Raw genomic sequence first — 23,271 nt, 5'->3', positions numbered from 1 at the left:
GCTGCTGGCCTGCTTTCCAGGCACCATCGCATGAGCCTGAAGCCACAGACTCTGGCCAAACCCCTCTTTCTAAAAGTTAATTCAAAGGAATGTTTTATTTAATTGAGCCTAATAGGGCATTTCGTAAATGTTTTATTTCATTCTAAGTAAGTCACAGCCTATTTGCGCGATTTATAGACTCTAATAATTTACTACAACTAAATGCTGAGGGATTAATGTTCCTGCCAGCCTAGTGTGTTGCACTTTCAAATGCTTCACAATGTATTTGTCACATTCTGACCTTAGTTCCTTTGTTTTGTCTTTGTTTTTAGTATGGTCATGGCGTGAGGGGGGTGGGCAGTCTGTTTTTCTATGTTGTATTTTGCGTTTGGCCTGGTATGGTTCTCAGTCAGAGGCAGGTGTTGTTAGTTGTCTCTGATTGAGAATCATACTTAGGTAGCCTTTTCCCACCAGTGTTTCGTGGGTGATTTTTTTCTGTGTCTGTGTGTTCCACACGGAACTGTTTCGGTTTTCGTTTCTGTCTTTCACTTTGTCATTTTGTATTTTATAGTGTTCAGTTTGTATTATTAAAATGGACATATACCACGCTGCAAATTGATCCGACCTCTCTTACTCCTCATCAGAGGAAGACGAATCCCGTTAATGTATTTCTTTGTCGGCTATAGCCTTGAAATATTAATAATAAAGCCTAAATAATATATTTTTGTTCCTTCTTCTGATCTATTTAGTGTTTATATACTGTTTTAATATACGACATGTAGCCTATGTAAGAAGCGCTCATCATTTCAGTCACCTTTTCATGTTGTTTATTGAAATGCTTTTTATTCAGATTATATGGTTTGGTTTCAGTACTTTAAAACCAAATGGTCGGTCCAGGTAATCACAAAAATAGATAGGTGTTGGTTAAATTGTGATTTGAATGAATGAACGAATTTGGAGAAGCAATGATTTTTTTCCTGTGAGCCAGGAGTGGTTGAAAAAGAAGTAGGGCGCTGGAACGGTGGAGCAGGTGTCACGATCGCTGTCTTGAAAATGACCGGACCAAGCTGCAGCGTGGTGAGCGTACATTTTATCTATATTTTTAAATGTCGCCAACAAAACAATAAAAAAACAAAAACGAACGTGAAGCTCCGTAAGGCTATACATGCATTAAATGAAGACAACTACCCACAAATAAAAAAAAATAAAAGGCTGCCTAAGTATGATTCCCAATCAGAGACAGCGATAGACAGCTGTCCCTGATTGAGAACCATACCCAGCCAAAACATAGAAACAAAGAACATAGAGTTTCCCACCCGAGTCACACCCTGACCAACCAGACAGAGAATAAAAAGATCTCTACGGTCAGGGCGTGACAGTACCGGGTGGGCATCTAGTTCGGTGGCGGCTCCGGTGCGGGACGCAGACCCCGCTCCACCTCTGGCTCCCCCCACTTTAGTGGTGCTTCTGGTGCGGGAACCCTCTTTGCCGACCCCGGACTGGGGACCCTCGCTGCAGGCCCCGGACAGGGAACCTCGCTACAGGCTCCGGACCGTGGATCAACGCTGGAGGCTTCATGCCACGGATCCTTACTGCAGGTTGCGGGCCATGGATCATCACTGGAGGCTTTGTGCCATGGATCCTTACTGCAGGTTGCGGGCCATGGATCATCACTGGAGGCTTTGTGCCATGGATCATCACTGGAGGCTTCGTGCCATGGATCATCAGTGGAGGTTTCGTGCCATGGATCATCACTGGAGGCTTCAGGCCATGCATCATCACTGGAGGCTTCGAACTTGGAGCAGGAACAGGTCCCACCGGACTGGGAAGATGCACTGGATGCCTAACGCGTGGAGCTGCCACAGGGCTTACCAGGCTGGGGAGACCTAGAGGCCTGGTACGTGGACAGGCACCAGATACACTGGGCCGTGGAGGCGCAATGGAGTTCTCAAGTGTAGAGCCGGCACAACCCGTTCTGGCTGGATGGTTACATTCGCCCCGGCAAATGTGGGGCGCTAGCACAGGACGCAGAGCCGGCATCTGATATCCTGGGCCGAAGAGACTCACTGGAGGCCAGGAGCGCTCTGCCGTTACCATCCGTCCTGGCTGGATGCCCACTCTAGCCCGTCCAATGCGGGGAGCTGGAATGTGGCGCACCGGGCTGTGAACGTGCACTGGAGACACCGTGCGCTTCACCACTAAACACGGTGCCTGACCAGTACCACACTCCCTACTGTGAGCACGGGGAGTTATCTCCGCCAACCTCCCCGTGTGCCCCCCAAAAAATATTTTTTTGAGTGGCCTCCCGGTCTTCCTTGCCAGCCGTGAACCTGTGTAACGCTGGTCCTCTTTTCTCTCTGCTTACGCCCTCCTCGCTGCCTCTGCCTGCATCCACGGCAGGCTCTCGTGTCCTGACATCACCTCCTCCCAGATCTATGATGTCCTCCACTCTGTCTGCCCATCCTGGCCGCTCTGCTTGGTCCGTTGGTGGTGGGTAGTTCTGTCACGATCGCTGTCTTGAAAATGACCGGACTAAGGTGCAGCGTGGTGAGCATACATTTTCTCTTTATTTTTTAATGTCGCCAACAAAACAATAAACAACAGAAATTAAACGAAGACAACTACCCACAAATACAAAAGGAAAAAAGTCTGCCTAAGTATGATTCCCAATCAGAGACAACGATAGACAGCTGTCCCTGATTGAGAACCATACCCGGTCGAAACAAAGAACATTTGTTTCCCACCCGAGTCACACCCTAAACAACCAAACATAGAGAATAAAAAGATCTCTACGGTCAGGGCATGACAGCAGGATTTCCGACTGCTCAAGTCAGCTTACATACGCTGATCATGAGAGATGAAAGGGGACCATCAAGATCTCCTTAGGTTGGGAATAAAGTGCTTTAGAGAGACAAGTCTAGACCTTAAAGGGATACTTTGTGATTTGATCTACTTCCCAATAGTCAGATGAAGCTGTGGGTGCTATTTTTACGTCTCTGTGTCCAGTATGAAGGAAGTTTTGCTAATGCTAACTAGCATCAACGCAATGGCTGGAAGTCTATGAGTATCTGCTAGCATGCTCATTTCCACAATCTTGAAGTATCCCTATGAATGTATTTCAACCCTGAAAGACGAGGCAGAAATGGAAAGGTGAAGGAGAGTTCTGTGCTTGAAGATATATTGTCATTATCTGAGAGAAAGAAGAGGAAAAATGCTGTCGACAGGGGATGCTGAGGAAAAATAGAGACCTTTACAGCATGGCTGCAGGAAGATGTTTTGGTTTGGGGGTGCTGTTGACAGGGGATGCTGAGGAAAAATAGAGCCCTTCACAGCATGGCTGCAGGAAGATGTTTTGGTTTGGTTTGGGGGGTGCTGTCGACAGGGGATACTGAGGAAAAATAGAGCCCTTCATGGCTGCAGGAAGATGTTTTGGTTTGGTTTGGGGGGTGCTGTCAACAGGGGGTGCTGTGAAAAAATCTAGACCTTTACGAGTGGAGGGAGATTTTAATTTCACCGTGTTTTCTTTCATTCCGGTGAAATTAGTTCCACATCTGCCCCTACTGTTTCTAAAAAGTGTAAATAAATTCCTGTGCATATTCAAGGTCCTTTTCATTATTACATCAACAGGAATATCAAATGCTTTCATTGCAAGTACACGTGAGTAATCTGAAAAAATGTGAGGTGTGAAATGGAAATCCAAACCAGGGCTGTGGCGGTCGTGACATTTCATCAGCTGGTGACTGTCAAGCAGATAACGGTTAGTCTCATGGTAATTGACCGTTAATTAACATAAAAACATTTAGCATCTCCTGATGCAGACCTTTGGAACATCTACATTTTAAGGCCTCTAATAAATCCATGTAATATAGTCTACACCTTCACAATAATCCCTTATTTATTTTAGACAGGTCTAAAGAAGCATGATATGAAGAAAATGTAGTCTATTTCAGAAGGACAGAATATCATACTCTGAGAGGTCCTGATATGGCTATGCCAAATGGCTGTGGGCTACACTAGTTGATTTAGCAGACAAGATTTGCTTAGATTTCCTTGGCGTTATTTTATATTCTTTTATAGTATGAAGAATACAATTGTACATAACTGAATAAAATACACTGGATATTTTCTCCAAACGCTTTGAGGGAGTGCTCACATGCTGCTATTCTGTATTGAGCAATTAACAAAGAAATAGGTACTCCTGTATGCTTCATTTAGAGTTGTTAATGTAACTTTAGTTCTACAAACGTTGGGTTATATGTTTTGATTTGTAATACATTGTAAGGCTGCATGATGGGACACTCTAATGATGATTTGAAAAAAAGTTACATGAAAGGCATTGCTGCTTTGTTTTTTTTGCGCAGGCTGTACACACTTCAGTCTCTCATTCAACATTTGACAAGCACTTGATAATGCCTCAAATTTCACAGTGGCATCCCTTTTGGGTGGCCCTAATGCACCCCAAAAAAATCCATGCCTTTTGTGGCCATCGTGCCCTTGTCCCGGAGTGCTGCGTTGTGCCCTTCTCCCTGAGTGCTGCACGCTCCAAAGCACCTCTCACTCACATGGCTCTCTGTCACGTGATCGGGTCTTTCTCACAGGCTACAAGTGAAGACAGACACATCGGGGAGGCAACTGCATGCGCCCTTATCCAATTACGAACTGTCCACATTTACTTTTCATCAGCCAACAAAATGAGGCCTAACGAACAGCAAAAGCACTAGCCTTTGTCAATCTACTATCCCCCATAGTATAAAAGTTGACCTATTCTGTGTGAGAAATAAATATTCCAAACATGGTCTGAGACAGTTGTGTGATGCGATAGATCCCAAATTAATTCAAAAACCTTTTTTTCACTATGAGGCTGACGCAACAAAAGTGACCACAAATGTGACTGACCGGCTCAAATCGGTCTTATGAAATTGTGATTTTTACGTTGGATAAAAGTAGAGACTCAGAGCTACAAAATTATATATCATACACTACATTTTTGAGGAACAATGGGAAATTAATTCTGCTTTGAAAGTTGATAAACTTGTAAACTCACATTTGAAAAAATTTGCCGATGTTTACTGACACCGGACATATTCAACGGGTGTTGTTGCATTCGTAAATTCATCAGTTATTCTGAGCCCTGGCATACTCAAACTGAATTTACCAATGCAGCCGAAATGGTTACTTGCATAGTGGAGTCTTTTGTTAAGACATGTAGCTAGCCAGCTAGGTAAACAATGTGTAAGATCATCACTGGGGCCAAGCTTCCTGCCATCCAGTACCTATATAACAGGCGGTGTCAGAGGAAAGCCCATAAAATTGTAGACTCCAGTCAACCAAGTTATAGACTGTTTTCTCTGCTACTGCACGCGAAGCAGTACCGGAGCGCCAAGTCTAGGACCAAAAGGCTCCTCAACAGCTTCTACCCCCAAGCCATTAGACTGCTTAACAAATCCTCAAAATGCACTGGTTGGTTCAGGGCTTGTAAGTAAGCATTTCACGGTAAAGTCTACACTTGTTGTATTCAGTGCATGTGGCAAATAAAGTTTGATTTGATTTCAACAACATAAAATTCAAAGTGGAAAACTGATTTGGATTTGCAAAAATTAATCAACCTGAGGGATTTTTTGTTTTCTCCCAACTTTTAACCTAAATCCAATTACATGGTGACATGTTCTGTTGAATTCACGTTAGTTGCCAACTCAACTAAACCTAAATCAAAACTAGATGTTGAAATTGGGTCACATCAACTTGTGGTCACAGTGAGTCACAGTAAGCAATCTGTATACCCCCAATCTGTATCGTTGAAGTGTTACAGATAGCACACTAGGAATGTAAAGGTAATTTCCAATTGAGCCAACATATGCAGTGTTTACCGTGAATGCATTGTCTGCTAACGCGGGAACATTGCCTTGAATTTCAATCACGCTGTAACACTGAACTTCTGTTTATGGATTGAATAGAGCCCAAGTCATAGTGACCCATAGGGCAGGAGGAACCCCTGTTTCTGTAGCGAGTGTCACGCCCTGACCTTAGAGAGCCTTTTTATGTCTATATTTGGTTTGGTCATGGTGTGATTTGGGTGGGCATTCTATGTTTTGTATTTCTTTGCGTTTGGCCGAGGGTGGTTCCCAATCAGAGGCCGCTGTCTATCGTTGTCTCTGATTGGGAATCATACTTAGGTAGCCTTTTTTCCCACCTAAGTTGTGGGATCTTGTCCTTGTATTGTTGCAGTTGAGCCCTTCAAGGCTGTAGGTTTCGTTGGTTTTCTCTTTCTTGTTGTTCCTGGTTATCATAAAATGATGAGTAACCTACCTCACGCTGCATCTTGGTCCACTTCTTCAGACGAGCGTTACAGCGAGAGACAGCTTGGTGTACAAGTACGCCCCCTGGATAGAACGCTAGACAGGATGCTAGTCTGTCACAGGGCTTTACCCCTAATTTATCTCCTTAATGCTGAGTGCCAATCAGAGAGGGATATGTTGGAGTCTTTGGTATGACTCGACCGAGGATCCAACTCCCAACCCGCCGATCGGACACCCAACCTTCCGATCACCTTACTTTCCACAACTTTTTTTTAACCTAAAAAGTCAGACCCCCACATACTGAGAACAGAATAATCACACATTTCATTAGGATCTTCAATAGACAAATCTGATTATTTAATGAGTCAATTTAATTTGTCAAGACATTGTCTAATGCAATGTACCTGGCTGTTATGGACACACGTTTATAGAACACTGCTGAACTATAAATCAAATTTGATTTCACATACACATGGTTAGCAGATGTTAATGCGAGTGTAGCGAAATGCTATAGCTATATGGTTTAGTGGTATTCATATCATAATTACATTATAGTATAGAGTGAGGGTTTCAAGGGAATTCATAATTAATATTTTCTTATCATGAAGCCTTTATTCAGGTCTGTGGGCACAGAAACTCTGGCCTGGTCATAAAAGGGTGGTCAAAACAGCCAAACTAAGAAAGGTTCACACAACACCCACAATAAGGGGATGGATGGAGAACAAAAGGGTAAAGAACTGTGAAATTAATTGCTACAGAAATTACGAAAAGAGACTTACAAAAAACATCTGTTAATTAAAGAGAAACGTGGTTAGCAGTGTTTGAGTTTGGATCAGGAGCAGGAAGGCTGACACAAAGGGACAGAATATGGCTACCCAGGACCAGTCATCATCAGAGCAACAGCCAATACTGCTGTTGGTAATCATGCAAATTCCACACATTGTATTTCCAAACGGAGCCAAAAGTGTGTTTGATTAGTCCTGCTGGGTCCCTGTATGTGTAACGCCACAGAGCCAATAGCCTGACGTCAGCTGTCCTCTGATCATAAACAAAATTATTTTTCATTGAACTTAATGAGATTGGAGTGGAAAGGAAACATGCCACTACACATCAAGACACTTTCATCTACTTCTAAAAAAAGAACAATATCTTCTCCCCATCTGTACCTGCATAATTTTATGTATATGAGAGAGAGAGAGCGAGAGAGAGCAAGAGAGAAAATTGAATGCATGGGCGTTCCCGAGAGGAGTGTTTTCATGGTGCTGAGGTTTCTGGGCAGGTATTCTTTGTTTTGTGTGTGAGACTGGCCTTGAGCCCAGAGCAGACAGCTCTCCCTGGGACCCAGTCAGAGACAGCACCGGGGTTAAACCCAGGGGCAAACCCAGAGCCAGCCTGTCAGATGCTCAATGGACTCGCACATTCCACAGACTGCAAAACAAACAAAAAATGTGTGTGTGCGTATGAAAAGCTACAATCATCGCCCAGCATTGACAATGCAATCTAACTCAACTGTATACCCACAAATGACAACTGGACGCCCACAGAGGAAGTTTCTGAAAGGTAACGTTCATGACATTGCATTAAACAGTTATATAGTACCAAAATAAAGCTGTTTTGGCTTTTCATTTACTGGAGGCTAGGAGCTGCTGTGGCTGGAACATACTGTATTGATCTTGGGGACAGACAGAGACACAGTATGATTTAGAGATGTTTTATAGTCTAGACGGGTGTCCTCAGATTCATGATCCTTCCCTTAATCATGTCAGTTCCGCTGAACAAATGGGGAATGCTTAACAAGTGATACAGTATATGCTCTGAAGTTCAAAGGTCTGCTAAAGCTACAGAGTGCTAATAACATGGCATTCTCAAAGCATGCAACAGAGCATGTGAGCAAATTGTTTAAATCCTAATTTAGCCTATTTTTTTCTCACAAAGTACAAGTTCAGAGAAAAAAATATATAATTAGAAAGCTCTAATCATTGAAAGCTGTCATTGAAAGTGGCTCAGGCTGGCTGCAGCTCGTTAGGGTCTTGTCTCCTCTAATTGCCTGCCCCAGCTTAGCCTCGTTAGGGCCATGCAATCAGACGGTTCATGTTTTCCCAAAGCATGTTCTGCCCTGCCGTTTCTGACCCTGTTCATTACGCACACTAAGTCCTCTCAGGTTTTCAGAAGGGGGAGATTTTACACCAATTTCCCTGGCAGACAGACCAACCACCTAATTTCCAGTCATCTGTCTAAAAGCAGGAGGGCAGAACAGGGCAAAGGGAAACCCCAAACTCCTAGGGACCAGTGCCAAGACAACAGACTTAGGCCGTGTCTGAATACTTGCATTCTAAATAGAAGGCATTTTGGGTATGCGAAAAAATTATTTTACGGGAAATGTAGAATTGTTTTTAGGTTTTAAATGCCATATCATACTCATTTTGTCTTTCAATCTATCAGAATTCGCTGCACACTTGAGGAAGATAATCATCTTCAGAAACCCATGTGTGTCTGACAACATCTAATAATCAGCTGAGGAGACAAACTGTACCAAAATGAATGAATGGCGGGACACAACCTTTGGAGTGTAGGGGTATAAAAAAAACTATGTACTGGCTGATCCTACTTTCAGTCATGTTAAATAGAAGTCACAGGCTCTCTGATTTGAAAGGTCACAGGTGTTTTGAGGGTCCATACTGCTGTCCTGTCTTTGGCATCATTAAAACTGAAGACTTATTTATCAAATAAGTCTCTGTAATTATTATTACGCGATGTAACTGTAATTAACTAGGAAGTCGGGGCACCAAGGAAAATATTCAGATTAGAAAGTTATCTTCTGATCAATTAGTCTTCAAATTAATGAATGGGGAGTTGGACGTGAATGAATTTGCAAAAGCAAATTAAATTAATCGATAATGATTCATCATGCCTGGATAGGCTATCTGGGAAGTTGGTTCATCTAGGTTACTATTGCAAAGTTTAAGATGTCTCATTTAATTGGAAGAACCTAGAAAGGTATGTTCGACAATTTTAATAAATGCAATGAGATGATGATACCCAATTGAGATTGCTGGATTATCATAAAAGTAATGTTAGGTACATTCACCACTATGGTATAATTTCCCCTCAGGCCACAGCCATATGGGATTCCCGCTGGAGGCGGGACAGATTGATTGTGCTTTGCAAAAGCAGATTTTACTGATTGATCAAACCTGTAAAGGATATCTGGGAATTAAACTTGAGAGCTTTATCTAAGTTAAAACTTCTTAGGGCTGCAATCCTGTTCACGGGATGATATGACAACAGCCAGTGAAAGTGCAGGGCGCCAAATTCAAAACAACAGAAATCTCATAATTAAAATTCCTCAAACATACATGTTATACCGTTTTAAATGTAATCTTGTTGTTAATCCCACCATAGTGTCTATTTCAAATATGCTTTACAGCGAAAGCACCACAAACGATTATGTTAGGTCACCACCAAGCCACAGAATAAACACAGCCATTTTCCAGCCAAAGATAGGAGTCACAAAAAGCACAAATAGAGATTAAATTAATCACTAACCTTTGATTATCTTCATCAGATGACACTCATAGGACTTCATGTTACACAATACATGTATGTTTTGTTTGTTAAAGTTCATATTTATATAAAAAGAATCTGAGTTTACATTGGCGCGTTATGTTCACTAGTTCCAAAAACATCCAGTGATTTTGCATAGCCACATCGATTCAACAGAAATACTAATAATGTAAATGATAATACAAGTTATACACATGGAATTATAGATATACCTCTCCTTAACCTCTTGCGCCGAGCCATCCCGGATCCGGTATCGTGACTACAGCCTCAAGCTCATTACCATAATGCAACGTTAACGATTTCTAAAAATCGCAAATGAAATGAAATAAATATGCCTGCTCTCAAGCTTAGCCTTTTCTTAACAACACTGTCATCTCAGATTTTCTAAATATGCTTTTGAACCATAGAAAATCAATCATTTGCGTAAGAGTGTTGATGGCTAGCTTAGCATTTAGCATAGCATTTAGCACGCAACATATTCACAAAAACCAGCAAAGGAATCAAATAAAATAATTTACCTTTGAAGAACTTCAGATGTTTCAATGATGAGACTCTCAGTTACATAGCAGATGTCCAGTTTTTCCTGAAAGATTCTTTGTGTAGGACAAATCGCTCCGTTTTGTTACTACGCATTTGACTACCGAAACCAACCGAAAATTCAGTCACCTAAACGTCTAACTTTTTTCCGAATTAACTCCATAATATCGACCGAAACATGGCAAACGTTGTTTGAATCAATCCTCAAGGTGTTTTATCAAATATCTCTTCATTGATATGCCGTTCGTGGAAGCATGGTTTTTCTCAGAATCCCATGGAAAAATACCAGCAGCTGAGTTTTGCGCACCAATTTCCACGCAGGACACCGTGCGGACACTTGGCAAATGTAGTCTATTATGGTCAATCTTCCAATGATATGCCTGCAAATACGTCACAATGCTCCAGACCCCTTGGGGAAATGATAGAAAGGGTAGGCTCATTCCTGTGGCATTCACAGCCATATAAGGAGATAATGAAAAACGTAGCCTCAGAAATCCTGTTCATTTCCTGGTTGCAGAAACATCTTGGTTTTGCTTGAAGCTTTTGTTCTAGGGCACTCACAGTGAAAATCTTTGCAGTTCTGGAAACGTCAGAGTGTTTTCTTTCCAAAGCTATCAATTCAATGCATAGTCGAGCATCTTTTCGTGACAAAATATTGTGCTTAAAACGGGCACGTCTTTTTATCCAAAAATGAAATACTGCCCCTAGAGTCTGAAGAGGTTAATGCAACCGCTGTGTCAGATTTTTAAAAAATTACAATAATCTGAGACGGCGCTCGGAAATATAATACAATTAGCCGCCATGTCGGAGTCAACAAAAAAACAGAAATTACATGATAAATATTCCCTTACCTTTGATGATCTACATCAGAATGCACTCCCAGGAATCTCAGGTCCACAATAAATGCTTGATTTGTTCGATAATGTCCGTTATTTATGTTCAATTAGCAACTTTTGTTTGCGAGTTTGGTATACATATCCAAAACGCTCGTGCATTTCTTCGGACAAAAACTTCAAAAAGTTATATTACAGGTCGAAGAAGCATTTCAAACTAAGTACAGAATCAATCATTAGGATGTTTTTATCATAAATCTTCAATAAAGTTCCAACCGGAGAATTCCTTTGTGTCTTGAGGAGGAATGGAACGCAAGTCGATATCATGTGGAATATGCGTGACCAGGAAATGGCTCTCTGCCAGTAAGCTGACTCATTCAGCTCTTATTCAGTCCCACCACACAGTAGATTCCTCATTCAAGTTTTGAAAAACGGTTGACATCTAGTGGAATCCCTAGGAAGTGCAACTTCATTTATATCCCAATGTGAATTCAATTGGGCCTGGTTTGAAAATCCACCAACCTCAGATTTCTCACTTCCTGTTTGGATTTCTTCTCAGGTTTTTGCCTGCCATATGAGTTCTCTTATACTCACAGACATCATTCAAATAGTTTTAGAAACTTCAGAGTGTTTTCTATCCAATACTAATAATAATATGCATATATTAGCAACTGAGACTGAGGAGCAGGCCGTTTACTCTGGGCACCTCTGGGCACCTTTCATCCAAGCTACTCAATAGTGCCCCTGCAGCCATAAGAAGTTAATGTGGAAAACGTTAATCTTGTCTTATTGTAGAAGCCCAATAAAATTGGATATTATTTAAAAGGTAAATCTGTCAATTTCACTTGTTAGTTAAATTGAATGAAACATCGATATCCAGTCAATTGCGATTGGCTGGATATCTTAACGTGATGCACGTTTGGATTTACCCTACTTATTTTAAGAGATGTACTTGCGATTCTTCACCACCAGTGATGCAGAATGCTGAAATCAAATGGAAGTACAAAGGGCTGGACTTCCGTCACGCAAGGCGGAGGAATTTAAATGGACACAGGAAATAATGTTTCCATTTTGTTAGCTTAGCATCCCGTGCAAGCTAATCCTACGTTGTTCAGAAATATGACTTCCAAGCACAAAATAGGGTCCTCTCACCATGGAAAGGGTGGGTTTACTAGTGACGTCTTACATTAACCCATTCGGCATAGCGTTATGTTTATATGCCTGTGGTCTGCCCCACTTGCTTAGTGCGGTAGGAGGACAGAATACTTTGGCTCGGTCAAGGAACAGATATCTTCTAATTTCTAACCTTACTGGCTCTATGTACTTGCTCTAGGAGTTAATATTGACCAACAGAAATAGTACCGTTTGGCCTAACGGACTAAATCTGGAATGTTTCACTCATTGCTCTGACGCTAACGACACACGACCGGAGGTGCTCCGTAATAGCTTGTTCCAATGGGAATACACACGCAACCAACCAATTTGTATAGAAAGCAGTCTGTTTGTACAATTCTGTTTGCACAATTGATATATAGAATTCAACAGCTGTCACACCCTGACCTTAGAGATCCTATTTAGGTCTCTATTTTGGTTTGGTCAGGGCGTGAGTTGGGGTGGGCCTTCTATGTTTTGTGTTTCTATGATTTTCTATTTCTACGTTTTGGCCGGGTATGGTTCTCAATCAGGGACAGCTGTCTATCATTGTCTTTGATTGGGAGCCATACTTAGGTACTCTTCTTCCCACCTGTGTTTGTGGGAAGTTAACTTTGTTTGATGGCACATAGTCTGAAGCTTCATGGTTTGTTTTGTATTGTTTGTTTTGTCGGCGTAATTTCGAATAAAAGAGAAAATGTACGTTTACCACGCTGCACCTTGCTCCAGTTCCTTCAACAGCTGTGACAACAGCAAAGTCTAATTCTATCTTAGAATCCTCGCACGGGGGCATCAAATATGTTGTGTCTTTGGCATCATTAAAACTGAAGACTTATTTATCAAATAACTCTCTGTAATTATTATTATGTGATTAAACTGATTAATCATGTAACTGTAATTAACTAGGAAGTCATTACCTCATTCCAAACATTGTAAATTGTTGGTTATCTGCACGAACCCAGTCTTCACTATGAGTCATCCATACATCAATTGTCTTAAAATTATTTATTTACTAACTAAGTACTCACAGAAATGCACAACAAAGTAGATATGGTTACAAGGAAATTATAGGAGAATGTGCCCTAGTGGACTAAACCGGCATGGTGGCTTGTAAGAGACAAAAGGGGAGTAGGGGGGGGTCAGCTGAGAAGGCACTACAGAGTTGATAATTATAACCATTGAAATGCTAATCCTTTGCACATGAACGCTCACTCATTCTGAAATAATTGCAATCAATATATACAGTGGGGCAAAAAAGTATTTAGTCAGCCACAAATTGTGCAAGTTCTTCCACTTAAAAAGATGAGAGAGGCCTGTAATTTTCATCATAGGTACACTTCAATTATGACAGACAAAATTAGAAAAACAAATCCAGAAAATCACATTGTAGGATTTTTTATGAATTTATTTGCAAATTATGGTGGAAAATAAGTATTTGGTCAATAACAAAAGTTTCTCTCAATACTTTGTTATATACACTTTGTTGGCAATGACAGAGGTCAAATGTTTTCTGTAAGTCTTCACAAGTTTTTCACACACTGTTGCTGGTATTTTGGCCCATTCCTCCATGCAGATCTCCTCTAGAGCAGTGATGTTTTAGGGCTGTTGCTGGGCAACACGGACTTTCAACTCCCTCCAAAGATTTTCTATGGGGTTGAGATCTGGAGACTGGCTAGGCCACTCCAGGACCTTGAAATGCTTCTTACGAAGCCACTCCTTCGTTGACCGGGCAGTGTGTTTGGGATCATTGTCATGCTGAAAGACCCAGCCACGTTTCATTTTCAATGCCCTTGCTGATGGAATGAGGTTTTCACTCAAAATCTCATGATACATGGCCCCATTCATTCTTTCCTTTACACGGATCAGTCGTCCTGGTCCCTTTGCAGAAAAACAGCCCCAAAGCATGATGTTTCCACCCCCATGGTTCACAGTAGGTATGGTGTTCTTTGGATGCAACTCAGCATTCTTTGTCCTCCAAACACAACGAGTTGAGTTTTTACCAAAAAGTTATATTTTGGTTTCATCTGACCATATGACATTCTCCCAACCTTCTTCTAGATCATCCAAATGCTCTCTAGCAAACTTCAGACGGGCCTGGACATGTACTGGCTTAAGCAGGTGGACTCGTCTGGCACTGCAGGATTTGAGTCCCTGGCGGCGTAGTGTGTTACTGATGGTAGGCTTTGTTACTTTGGTCCCAGCTCTCTGCAGGTCATTCACTAGGTCCCCCCATGTAGTTCTGGGATTTTTGCTCACCGTTCTTGTGATCATTTTGACCCCACGGGGTGAGATCTTGCGTGGAGCCCCAGATCGAGGGAGATTATCAGTGGTCTTGTATGTCTTCCATTTCCTAATAATTGCTCCCACAGTTGATTTCTTCAAACCAAGCTGCTTACCTATTTCAGATTCAGTCTTCCCAACCTGGTGCAGGTCTACAATTTTGTAAGGTTACGAATGGAGGACAGAGGAGCCTTTTAAAGAATAAGTTACAGGTCTGTGATAGCCATAAATCTTCCATGTTTGTAGGTGACCAAATACTTATTTTCCACCATAATTTGCAAATAAATTCATTTAAAATCCTACAATGTGATTTTGGGGATTTTTTTCTCTCTCATTTTGTCTGTCATAGTTGAAGTGTACCTATGATGAAAATTACAGGCCTCATCTTTTTAAGTGGGAGAACTTGCACAATTGGTGGCTGACTAAATACTTTTTTGTCCCACTGTATGCTGAATGGGTGTGGACAAAGAAGAGCTACCCAGTAGGTTTACCAATTCATTCAAGGGCCATTTTCTCAAAAGTGGGGTTACAAGTTTATACATTTTCAAAGCAGAATTACTTTCCCATTTCTTCTCAACTTTAGTGTATAATATACAATTTTCTAGCTCTGAGTCCCTACTTTTATCCAATGTAAAAAACATAATTTCAAACGTTGCTACTTAAATCCGAATTGAGCAGGTCGGTCACATCAGATTATTTTTAAAAAAAATATGCAAACATTTCTAAAACCCTGTTTTTGCTTTGTCATTATGGGGTATTGTGTGTAGCTTGATGAGGGGGAAAACAACGCTTTTAATACATTTTAGAATGAGGCAGTTCATAACAAAATGTGGAAAAAGTGAAAGGCTCTAAATATATTATTATTTAACCTTTCTTTAACTAGGCAAGTCAGTTAAGAACAAATTCTCATTTACAATGATTGCCTAACCTGGCCAATCCGGACGACGCGCCAATCCGGACGACGCAGGGCCAATTGTGCGCCGCCCAATCACAGCCGAATGTGACGCAGCCTGGATTCGAACCAGGTACTGCAGTGACACGTCTTGCACTGAGATGCAGTGTCTTAGACCATTGCACCACTCAGGATTCCGAATGGCACAGTACATACTTTCCGATGCACTGTAAATGAGATTTTTTTGTATTTAATCTTCAAACAATTTGCAAAAATATCTGAAAACATGTTTTCCCTTTGTTATTATGTGTTATTGTGTGTAGATGGGTGAGCTGTTTTAATGATTTAATCAATTTGGAATTCAGGCTGTAACACAACAAACTGTAGAATCAGTCAAGGGGTATGAATACTTTCTGAAGGCACTGTAAGAGCGAAGAGTGTAATTCGACCAGATACAATTTTTCTCTGGGCCTGCTCTACCTAGCATTTTTCATTTCCTTTATAGCTATTATTTTAATTGGCCTATTCGGCTGTAATTATTTAGCCTACCCTACCCTCATTAGCCAGTATCTAGTTTATATTCTACTTTATAACATTATGATACGTCGTTTCTATTTTAAAGGACTTCAAATCTATTAACGAATGTTTTAGGTAGGAAAGACATAGGCTACTGTAAAATGTAATTGAATTTCTCTTGGAATAGAAGCACCATAATATAAATTAAATCCTGTATCGGTGCTCTGCAGACAATTGCTTCGACCTCATGGCTTGATTTTTTCTCTGACACGCACTGTCAACTGTGGGACCTTATATAGACAAGTGTGTGCCTTTCCAAATCATGTCCAATCATTTGAATTTACCACAGGTGGACTCGAATTTGTTGAAACAACTCATGTATGATCAATGGAAACAGGATTCACCTGCGCTCAATTTTGAGTCTCATAGCAAAGGGTCTGAATACTTATCTAAATTATGTATTTCTGTAGTTATTTTTAAATTTTATACATGTGCAAAATAAAACAATTTACAACCCTTTTCGCTTTGTCATTATGGGGAATTGTGTGTCGATTGATGCGGGGGATTAAAATAATGTAATACATTTTAGGATAAGGCTGTAATGTAACAAAATGTGGCAAAAGTCAAGGGGTCTGAATACACTTCGAATGTGTGGGCATGTGGACTCAGCAGACCAAAAACATAAAGCATGACACGTCTTTGTACTTGAGCGGCTGTGCCTTTTTAGGTCTTCTTAGCTCAAACTCCTCTCCTAATGTGCATTATGTGTCATGCCTTGGTCATAGTGTTTTGTGTTTTCGTTATATATTTGGTCAGGCCAGGGTGTGACATGGGTTTAAATGTTGTCTTTCGTATTGGGGTTTTGTAGGCATTGGGATTGCGGCTGAGTAGGGGTGTAGCATAGGTTGGCTGCCTGAGGCAGTTCTCAATCAGAGTCAGGTGATTCTCGTTGTCTCTGATTGGGAACCGTATTTAGGTAGCCTGGGTTTCACTGTGTATTTTGTGGGTGATTGTTCCTGTCTCTGTGTAGTGTTCACCAGATAGGCTGTAATTAGGTTTCACATTTCGTTTTGTTGTTTTTGTATATTACATTATTTTCATGTATCGTCATTTCATTCATTAAAGACATGAGTAACCACCACACTGCATTTCGGTCCGACTCTCTTTCAACAAACGAAGAACGCCGATACAGAATCAGCCACCACACACGGACCGAGTGGCGTGGTAACAGGCAGCAGGAGCAGCGAAGGGAGGACGTTATGGACAGCATAGGTATGGAGTATACGACGTGGGAAGAAATAGACAGGTGGGCGGTCGACCCAGAGAGAGTGCCGGCGCCCGCCTGGGATTCGCTGGAGCAGTGCGAAGAGGGCTATAGGAGAATGGAGTTGGAGAGGCAATCACGACGGCGCAGAGGGAAGCCCGAAAAGCAGCCCCAAAAATGTATTGGGGGGAGGCTCAGGGAGAGAGTGGCAGAGTCAGGAGTCAGACCTGAGCCAACTCTCCCTGTTAATCGTGAGGAGCAGCGATCAAAGGACTTCTGGACTTGGGAGGAGATATTAGACGGAAAAGGACCCTGGGCTCAGCCCGGAGAATATCGCCGTCCCAAGGAAGAACTGGAGGCGGCAAAAGAGGAGAGGCGCTGGTATGAGGAGGCAGCACGGCGACGCGGATGGAAGCCTGAGAGTCAGCCCAGAAAAATTATTGGGGGGGGGCTTACAGGGAGTATGGCTATGCCAGGTAGGAGACCTGCGCAAACTCCCTGTGCTTACTGGGGGGCTAGAGAGACCGGGCAGGCACCGTGTTATGCTATGGAGCGCACAGTGTTTCCAGTGCGGGTGCATAGCTCAGTGCGGTTCATACCAGCCCTTCGTATTGGCCGGGCTAGAGTGGGCATCGAGCCAGGTAAGGTTGGGCAGGCTCGGTGCTCAAGAGCTCCAGTGCGCCTGCACGGTCCGGTCTATCCAGAGCCACCTCCACACACTAGTCCTCCGGTAGCAGCTCCCCGCACCAGGCTTCCTGTGCGTGTCCTCGGCCCAGTACCACCAGTGCCAGCACCACGCATCAGGCCTACAGTGCGCCTCGCCTCTCCTGCGCTGCCGGAGCCTCCCGCCTGTTCAGCGCTATCAAAGCCTTCCTCCTTTACAGCGCTGCTGGAGTCTCCTGTCTGTTCAGCGCTATCAGAGCCTTACTTCCCTCCTGCGCTGTCGGAGTCTCCCGCCTGTTCAGCGCTTCTAGAGCCTTCCTCCTCTACAGCGCTGCCGGAGCCTCCACAAATCAAATTTTATTTATATAGCCCTTCGTACATCAGCTGATATCTCAAAGTGCTGTACAGAAACCCAGCCTAAAACCCCAAACAGCAAGCAATGCAGGTGGAGAAGCACGGTGGCTAGGAAAAACTCCCTAGAAAGGCCAAAACCTAGGAAGAAACCTAGAGAGGAACCAGGCTATGTGGGGTGGCCAGTCCTCTTCTGGCTGTGCCGGGTGGAGATTATAACAGAACATTGCCAAGATGTTCAAATGTTCATAAATGACCAGCATGGTCGAATAATAACAACAGGCCTCCTGCCTGTTCGGAGCAGCCTGAGCTGCCAGTCTGCATGAAGCAGCCAGAGCTGTCAGTCTGCAAGGAGCTGCCAGTCTGCAAGGAGCTGCCAGTCTGCAAGGAGCTGCCAGTCTGCAAGATGCTGCCAGCCTGCATGGAGCAGTCAGAGCTGTCAGTCTGTATGAAGCAGCCAGAACTGTCAGTCTGCATGAAGCAGCCAGAGCTGTCAGTCTGCATGAAGCAGCCAGAGCTGTCAGTCTGCAAAGAGCTGTCAGTCTGCAAGGAGCTGTCAGTCTGCAAGGAGCTGTCAGTCTGCAAGGAGCTGTCAGCCTGCATGGAGCAGCCAGAGCTGTCAGTCTGCAAGGAGCTGTCAGTCTGCAAGGAGCTGTCAGTCTGCATGAAGCAGCCAGAGCTGTCAGTCTGCATGAAGCAGCCAGAGCTGTCAGTCTGCAAAGAGCTGCCAGTCTGCAAGGAGCTGTCAGTCTGCAAGGAGCTGTCAGTCTGCAAGGAGCTGTCAGCCTGCATGGAGCAGCCAGAGCTGTCAGTCTGCAAGGAGCTGTCAGTCTGCAAGGAGCTGCCAGTCTGCAAGGAGCTGCCAGTCTGCAAGGAGCTGCCAGTCTGCAGGTGCTGCCAGTCTGCATGGAGCAGCCAAAGCTGTCAGTCTGCATAGAGCAGCTAGATCCGCCAGTCAGCCATGATCTTCTAGATCTGCCAGTCAACCAGATTCTTCCAGATCTGCCAGTCAACCAGTCTCTTCCAGATCTGCCAGTCAACCAGAATCTTCCAGATCTGCTAGTCAACTAGAATCTTCCAGATCCGCCAGCCAGCCAGGATCTACCGGAGCCTACTACTTGCCTGGGTTTCCTCTCAGTACTGGGCTTCCTCTCAGTACTGGGCTTTCTCTCAGTACTGGGCTTTCTCTCAGTACTGGGCTTCCCCTCAGTCCCGGGCTGCCCCTCAGTTCCGAGCTGCCCCTCAGTCCCGAGCTGCCCCTCAGTCCCGAGCTTCCCCTCAGTCCCGAGCTGCCTCAGTCCCGAGCTGCCCCTCAGTCCCGAGCTGCCCCTCAGTCCCGAGCTGCCCCTCAGTCACGAGCTGCTCCTCAGTTCAGTGGGGTTCTGGGTGAGGACTATTAGGCCATGGTCGGCGGCGAGGGTGGATTATCCCAGGACGCGAAGGGGAGGAACTATGACATTAATGGAGTGGGGTCCATGTCCCGAGCCGGAACCGCCACCATGGACAGACGCCCACCCGGACCCTCCCTATGGTTTTGAGGTGCGTCCGGGAGTCCGCACCTTAGGGGGGTTCTGTCACGCCTTGGTCATAGTGTTTTGTGTTTTCGTTATATATTTGGTCAGGCCAGGGTGTGACATGGGTTTAAATGTTGTCTTTCGTATTGGGGTTTTGTAGGCATTGGGATTGCGGCTGAGTACGGGTGTAGCATAGGTTGGCTGCCTGAGGCGGTTCTCAATCAGAGTCAGGTGATTCTCGTTGTCTCTGATTGGGAACCGTATTTAGGTAGCCTGGGTTTCACTGTGTATTTTGTGGGTGATTGTTCCTGTCTCTGTGTAGTGTTCACCAGATAGGCTGTAATTAGGTTTCACTTTCCGTTTTGTTGTTTTTGTATATTACGTTATTTTCATGTATCGTCATTTCATTCATTAAAGACATGAGTAACCACCACACTGCATTTCGGTCCGACTCTCTTTCAACAAACGAAGAACGCCGTTACATTATGTCATTATACATACATTGAAGAAAGACTGACAGTTAAGTACTGTGGTCAGTTTGTATTACCTTATCATTTAAAGTTTAGTGGCTGTTGGGGTCTAATTTGGGAGAGAGGGTCCACCAAGAGACTGAAATGGGATCAGTGGAGGCACCACACACGCCTAAGAGAAATGTCCGATGCCCTCCCAGTCACCCCAACCCAATCCCCTGGCTAAAGCCCCTCTCTATTCTCACCAATAACCACCACTGAACCTTTGTTATTATGACAAGCAAGGTATAATAATGATTAAACATCCTTTCTTAACTGTCCAGAACTCTTATTCATTTTACAATGGGTTTGCAAGTCACACAAAAAAAGCATTGTAGTATATAATGAAGTCCTTCCTTCTCACTTTCTCTCTCTATCCCAAACCAAATCCATCCCTCTCCACCACCCCTCCCAGTTCTCCTCCCTTTACCCCACCCAAGTTTATTCCAACGTCACATTTGTACTTTTTACTCACCCTTTTTGCCAAACAAGCATAGCTTGTTCCACCCTCCCATACATGTCCTCTCTTTACCCACCTAGGGCAAGTTTATCCCAACATCCATCTTTTCCCCCCTCCCTTCTTCTCAGACACGTCTACACCCCTCTCTACATCTACTTACTCATCCATTCTCCTTCATTCACACACAACACACAGAGGGTACAAAACATTAAGGACTTTGCATGACAGACTGACCAGGTGAAAGCTAGTATCCCTTATTGATTTCACTTGTTAAATACACTTCAATCAGTGTATATGAAGGGGTGGAGACAGGCTATAGAAGGATTTTTAAGCCTAGAGACAATTGAGACATGAATTGTGTATTTGTGCCATCCAGAAGGTGAATGGGCAAGTTGAAATATTTAAGTTCCTTTGAACAGGGTTTGGTAGTAGGTGCCGGGTACACCGGTTTGTGTACAGAACTGCAACGCTGCTGGGTTTTTCATGTCCAACAGTTTCCCGTGTGTATCAAGAATGGTCCACCACCCAAACAACATCCAGCCAACTTGAAGCAACGGTGGAAGAATTGGAGTCAACATGGGAATGCTTTTGACACCTTGTAGAGTCCATGCCCTGATGAATTGAGGCTGTTCTGAGGGCAAAAGTGGGGGATGGGGGGAGACTCAATATTCCTAATGTTTGGTATACTCAGTGTATACCCATTTGCACATACACCCACTCACACCCTCTCTCCCACACAAACAGGTCAATTATTGACAATTACTAACATACATGCTATATTTCCCATTTATATTGTGTTTCATTGTCCATGTATCTCATTGGCATCGGCTAATTCCATCCCTACTTCCTAAAGAAGATCAGTTACTTGGGGACAAAAGATTGAGTCTAGATTGTATTGGAGGAGGGGGAAAGAATATTGTCTGAACTGGTCTTGGGCATCACTGTATGTAGCCTAGTATGCTTATCACTTTTTTTCAGCTTCTTCCTCTCCTTTAGGGCATTGGGCTCTCAACTGGAAAGATTTCCTGCAACCTGTTCAGGGCTTCTGTTCAGGGTGAATGTGAACTCCATCCTCTGTGTTCCCTTCCATACCCACAGCACTGCCGGGAATCGGAATTGAGTCTTTATTCCTTTTTCCTCCAGTGACTGTTTGAACAGAAGGAATTGCTTACGTTTTTCCCTCGGTTTAGCAGACAGATCCTAGATGAATCAAATGGACTGGCCATGGATTTTAATCTCCTTTCCCCCTTGTCTTCAGAATATTGACTTTGGTCGCATAGTTTCACAGTTTACAGATTACCATGCAAGGGTATTTAGCGTTCTTCTGTTTCATGAAGATCTGATGGCATCGCTCCAGATCCTCCGGTGATACATCCACGCCAAGCTCCTCCGATAGTTTGTGTTCCTTTTGGGTACTTTTGTTTTTGGGTTGCTTTGGGTACTTTTGGGTTGTTCTGCGTATCTGTTTTGGGTACCTGTTTTGGGTTGTTTGGGGTGATTTAGTTGGACCCCCTATCTCCCCCCATGAGCACAACAAAGTGCATGACACAAATAATTATCCAAAGGTTTAGCTTGGGCACACATTACAGCACCAGCTTTGCAAAAGCACTTGCCCAAATTATTATTTTGACAGCATACCATGGCATTATCCGTTTTCTCCCATTTCAAGCCTAATCAGTATGTAATCTAGGCAAACTGAGAGCCGCTAAAATTCTGCAATCTGTTAATTAAGACGATTAACATCTTTCATCCTAAATTATCGTTGCGCTTGAAAAAGCAATGGAAGCGGTGCAAGGCAGGGACTGTGGGGGCACAGCAGGTAGGGTGGGGTGGGGATAGGGGTTCCCAGAATACTAATGATGAAACGCATATTGTTCAAGCACCACCACTGATATTAAAGGACAGCAGCTAATAAGAGAGGGGAACATGGCTGAAACTTCTGGTCTGTCTGGTGTAGCATTCAGATATCAGATAACATATAACTAATTATTTCCAGACACAGGTACAGGGCCATCTTCCACATTGTCCTCTCCTCTACTGTTTACTCTCTCTCTTTCAGACCAACTTTTAAACAGACTTAAAAGGAATCAATATGTCTTTTGATCGTTGATGATTGCATTTCCAAAACTGTTTGAGGCAAATACTATATTGGCTCATTGGCAGAATTCCAAAAAGTACACAGTCTTACTAATTTTATCTCACTGCCCCTCCCTTTCTCTGGACAGGTGAATGTGTTCCTGTCCTTTGTGGTTCCCATGGTAGCCATATCTGCTCTGAATGGGGTCATCGCCAGTCAGCTGCTGCGTATGTTCAGAGAGACGAAGCAGGACACCCGTATCTGCATCATTGAAGGCAACCCTACCATGCTGAGTATCGCTGTGGAGCCAAACCGCACACAGTCTCTGCGTCATGGAGTCATGGTTCTACGTAAGTATACAATGCTCACTTGTGTACACATACA

At 43.4% G+C, this 23,271-nt stretch overlaps 1 protein-coding gene across 1 annotated transcript in view; it reads left to right on the top strand.

The window, feature by feature from the left end:
* The window catches only part of LOC118360417 (neurotensin receptor type 1), a 56,527-nt gene that overhangs the window by 13,454 nt on the left and 19,802 nt on the right, over positions 1–23,271 (top strand). The window contains exon 2 of the mRNA XM_035739673.2: positions 23,036–23,237. Within this exon, the coding sequence (XP_035595566.2) occupies positions 23,036–23,237 (202 nt within the window). The remainder of the gene's footprint in view (positions 1–23,035; positions 23,238–23,271) is intronic.

The sequence above is a fragment of the Oncorhynchus keta genome, chromosome 28 (assembly GCF_023373465.1).
Source record: "Oncorhynchus keta strain PuntledgeMale-10-30-2019 chromosome 28, Oket_V2, whole genome shotgun sequence".
Classification (NCBI taxonomy): Eukaryota; Metazoa; Chordata; class Actinopteri; order Salmoniformes; family Salmonidae; genus Oncorhynchus; species Oncorhynchus keta.
The sequence above is the reverse complement of the archived record's forward strand: the minus strand, read 5'-3'. Positions and strand labels throughout refer to the sequence as shown.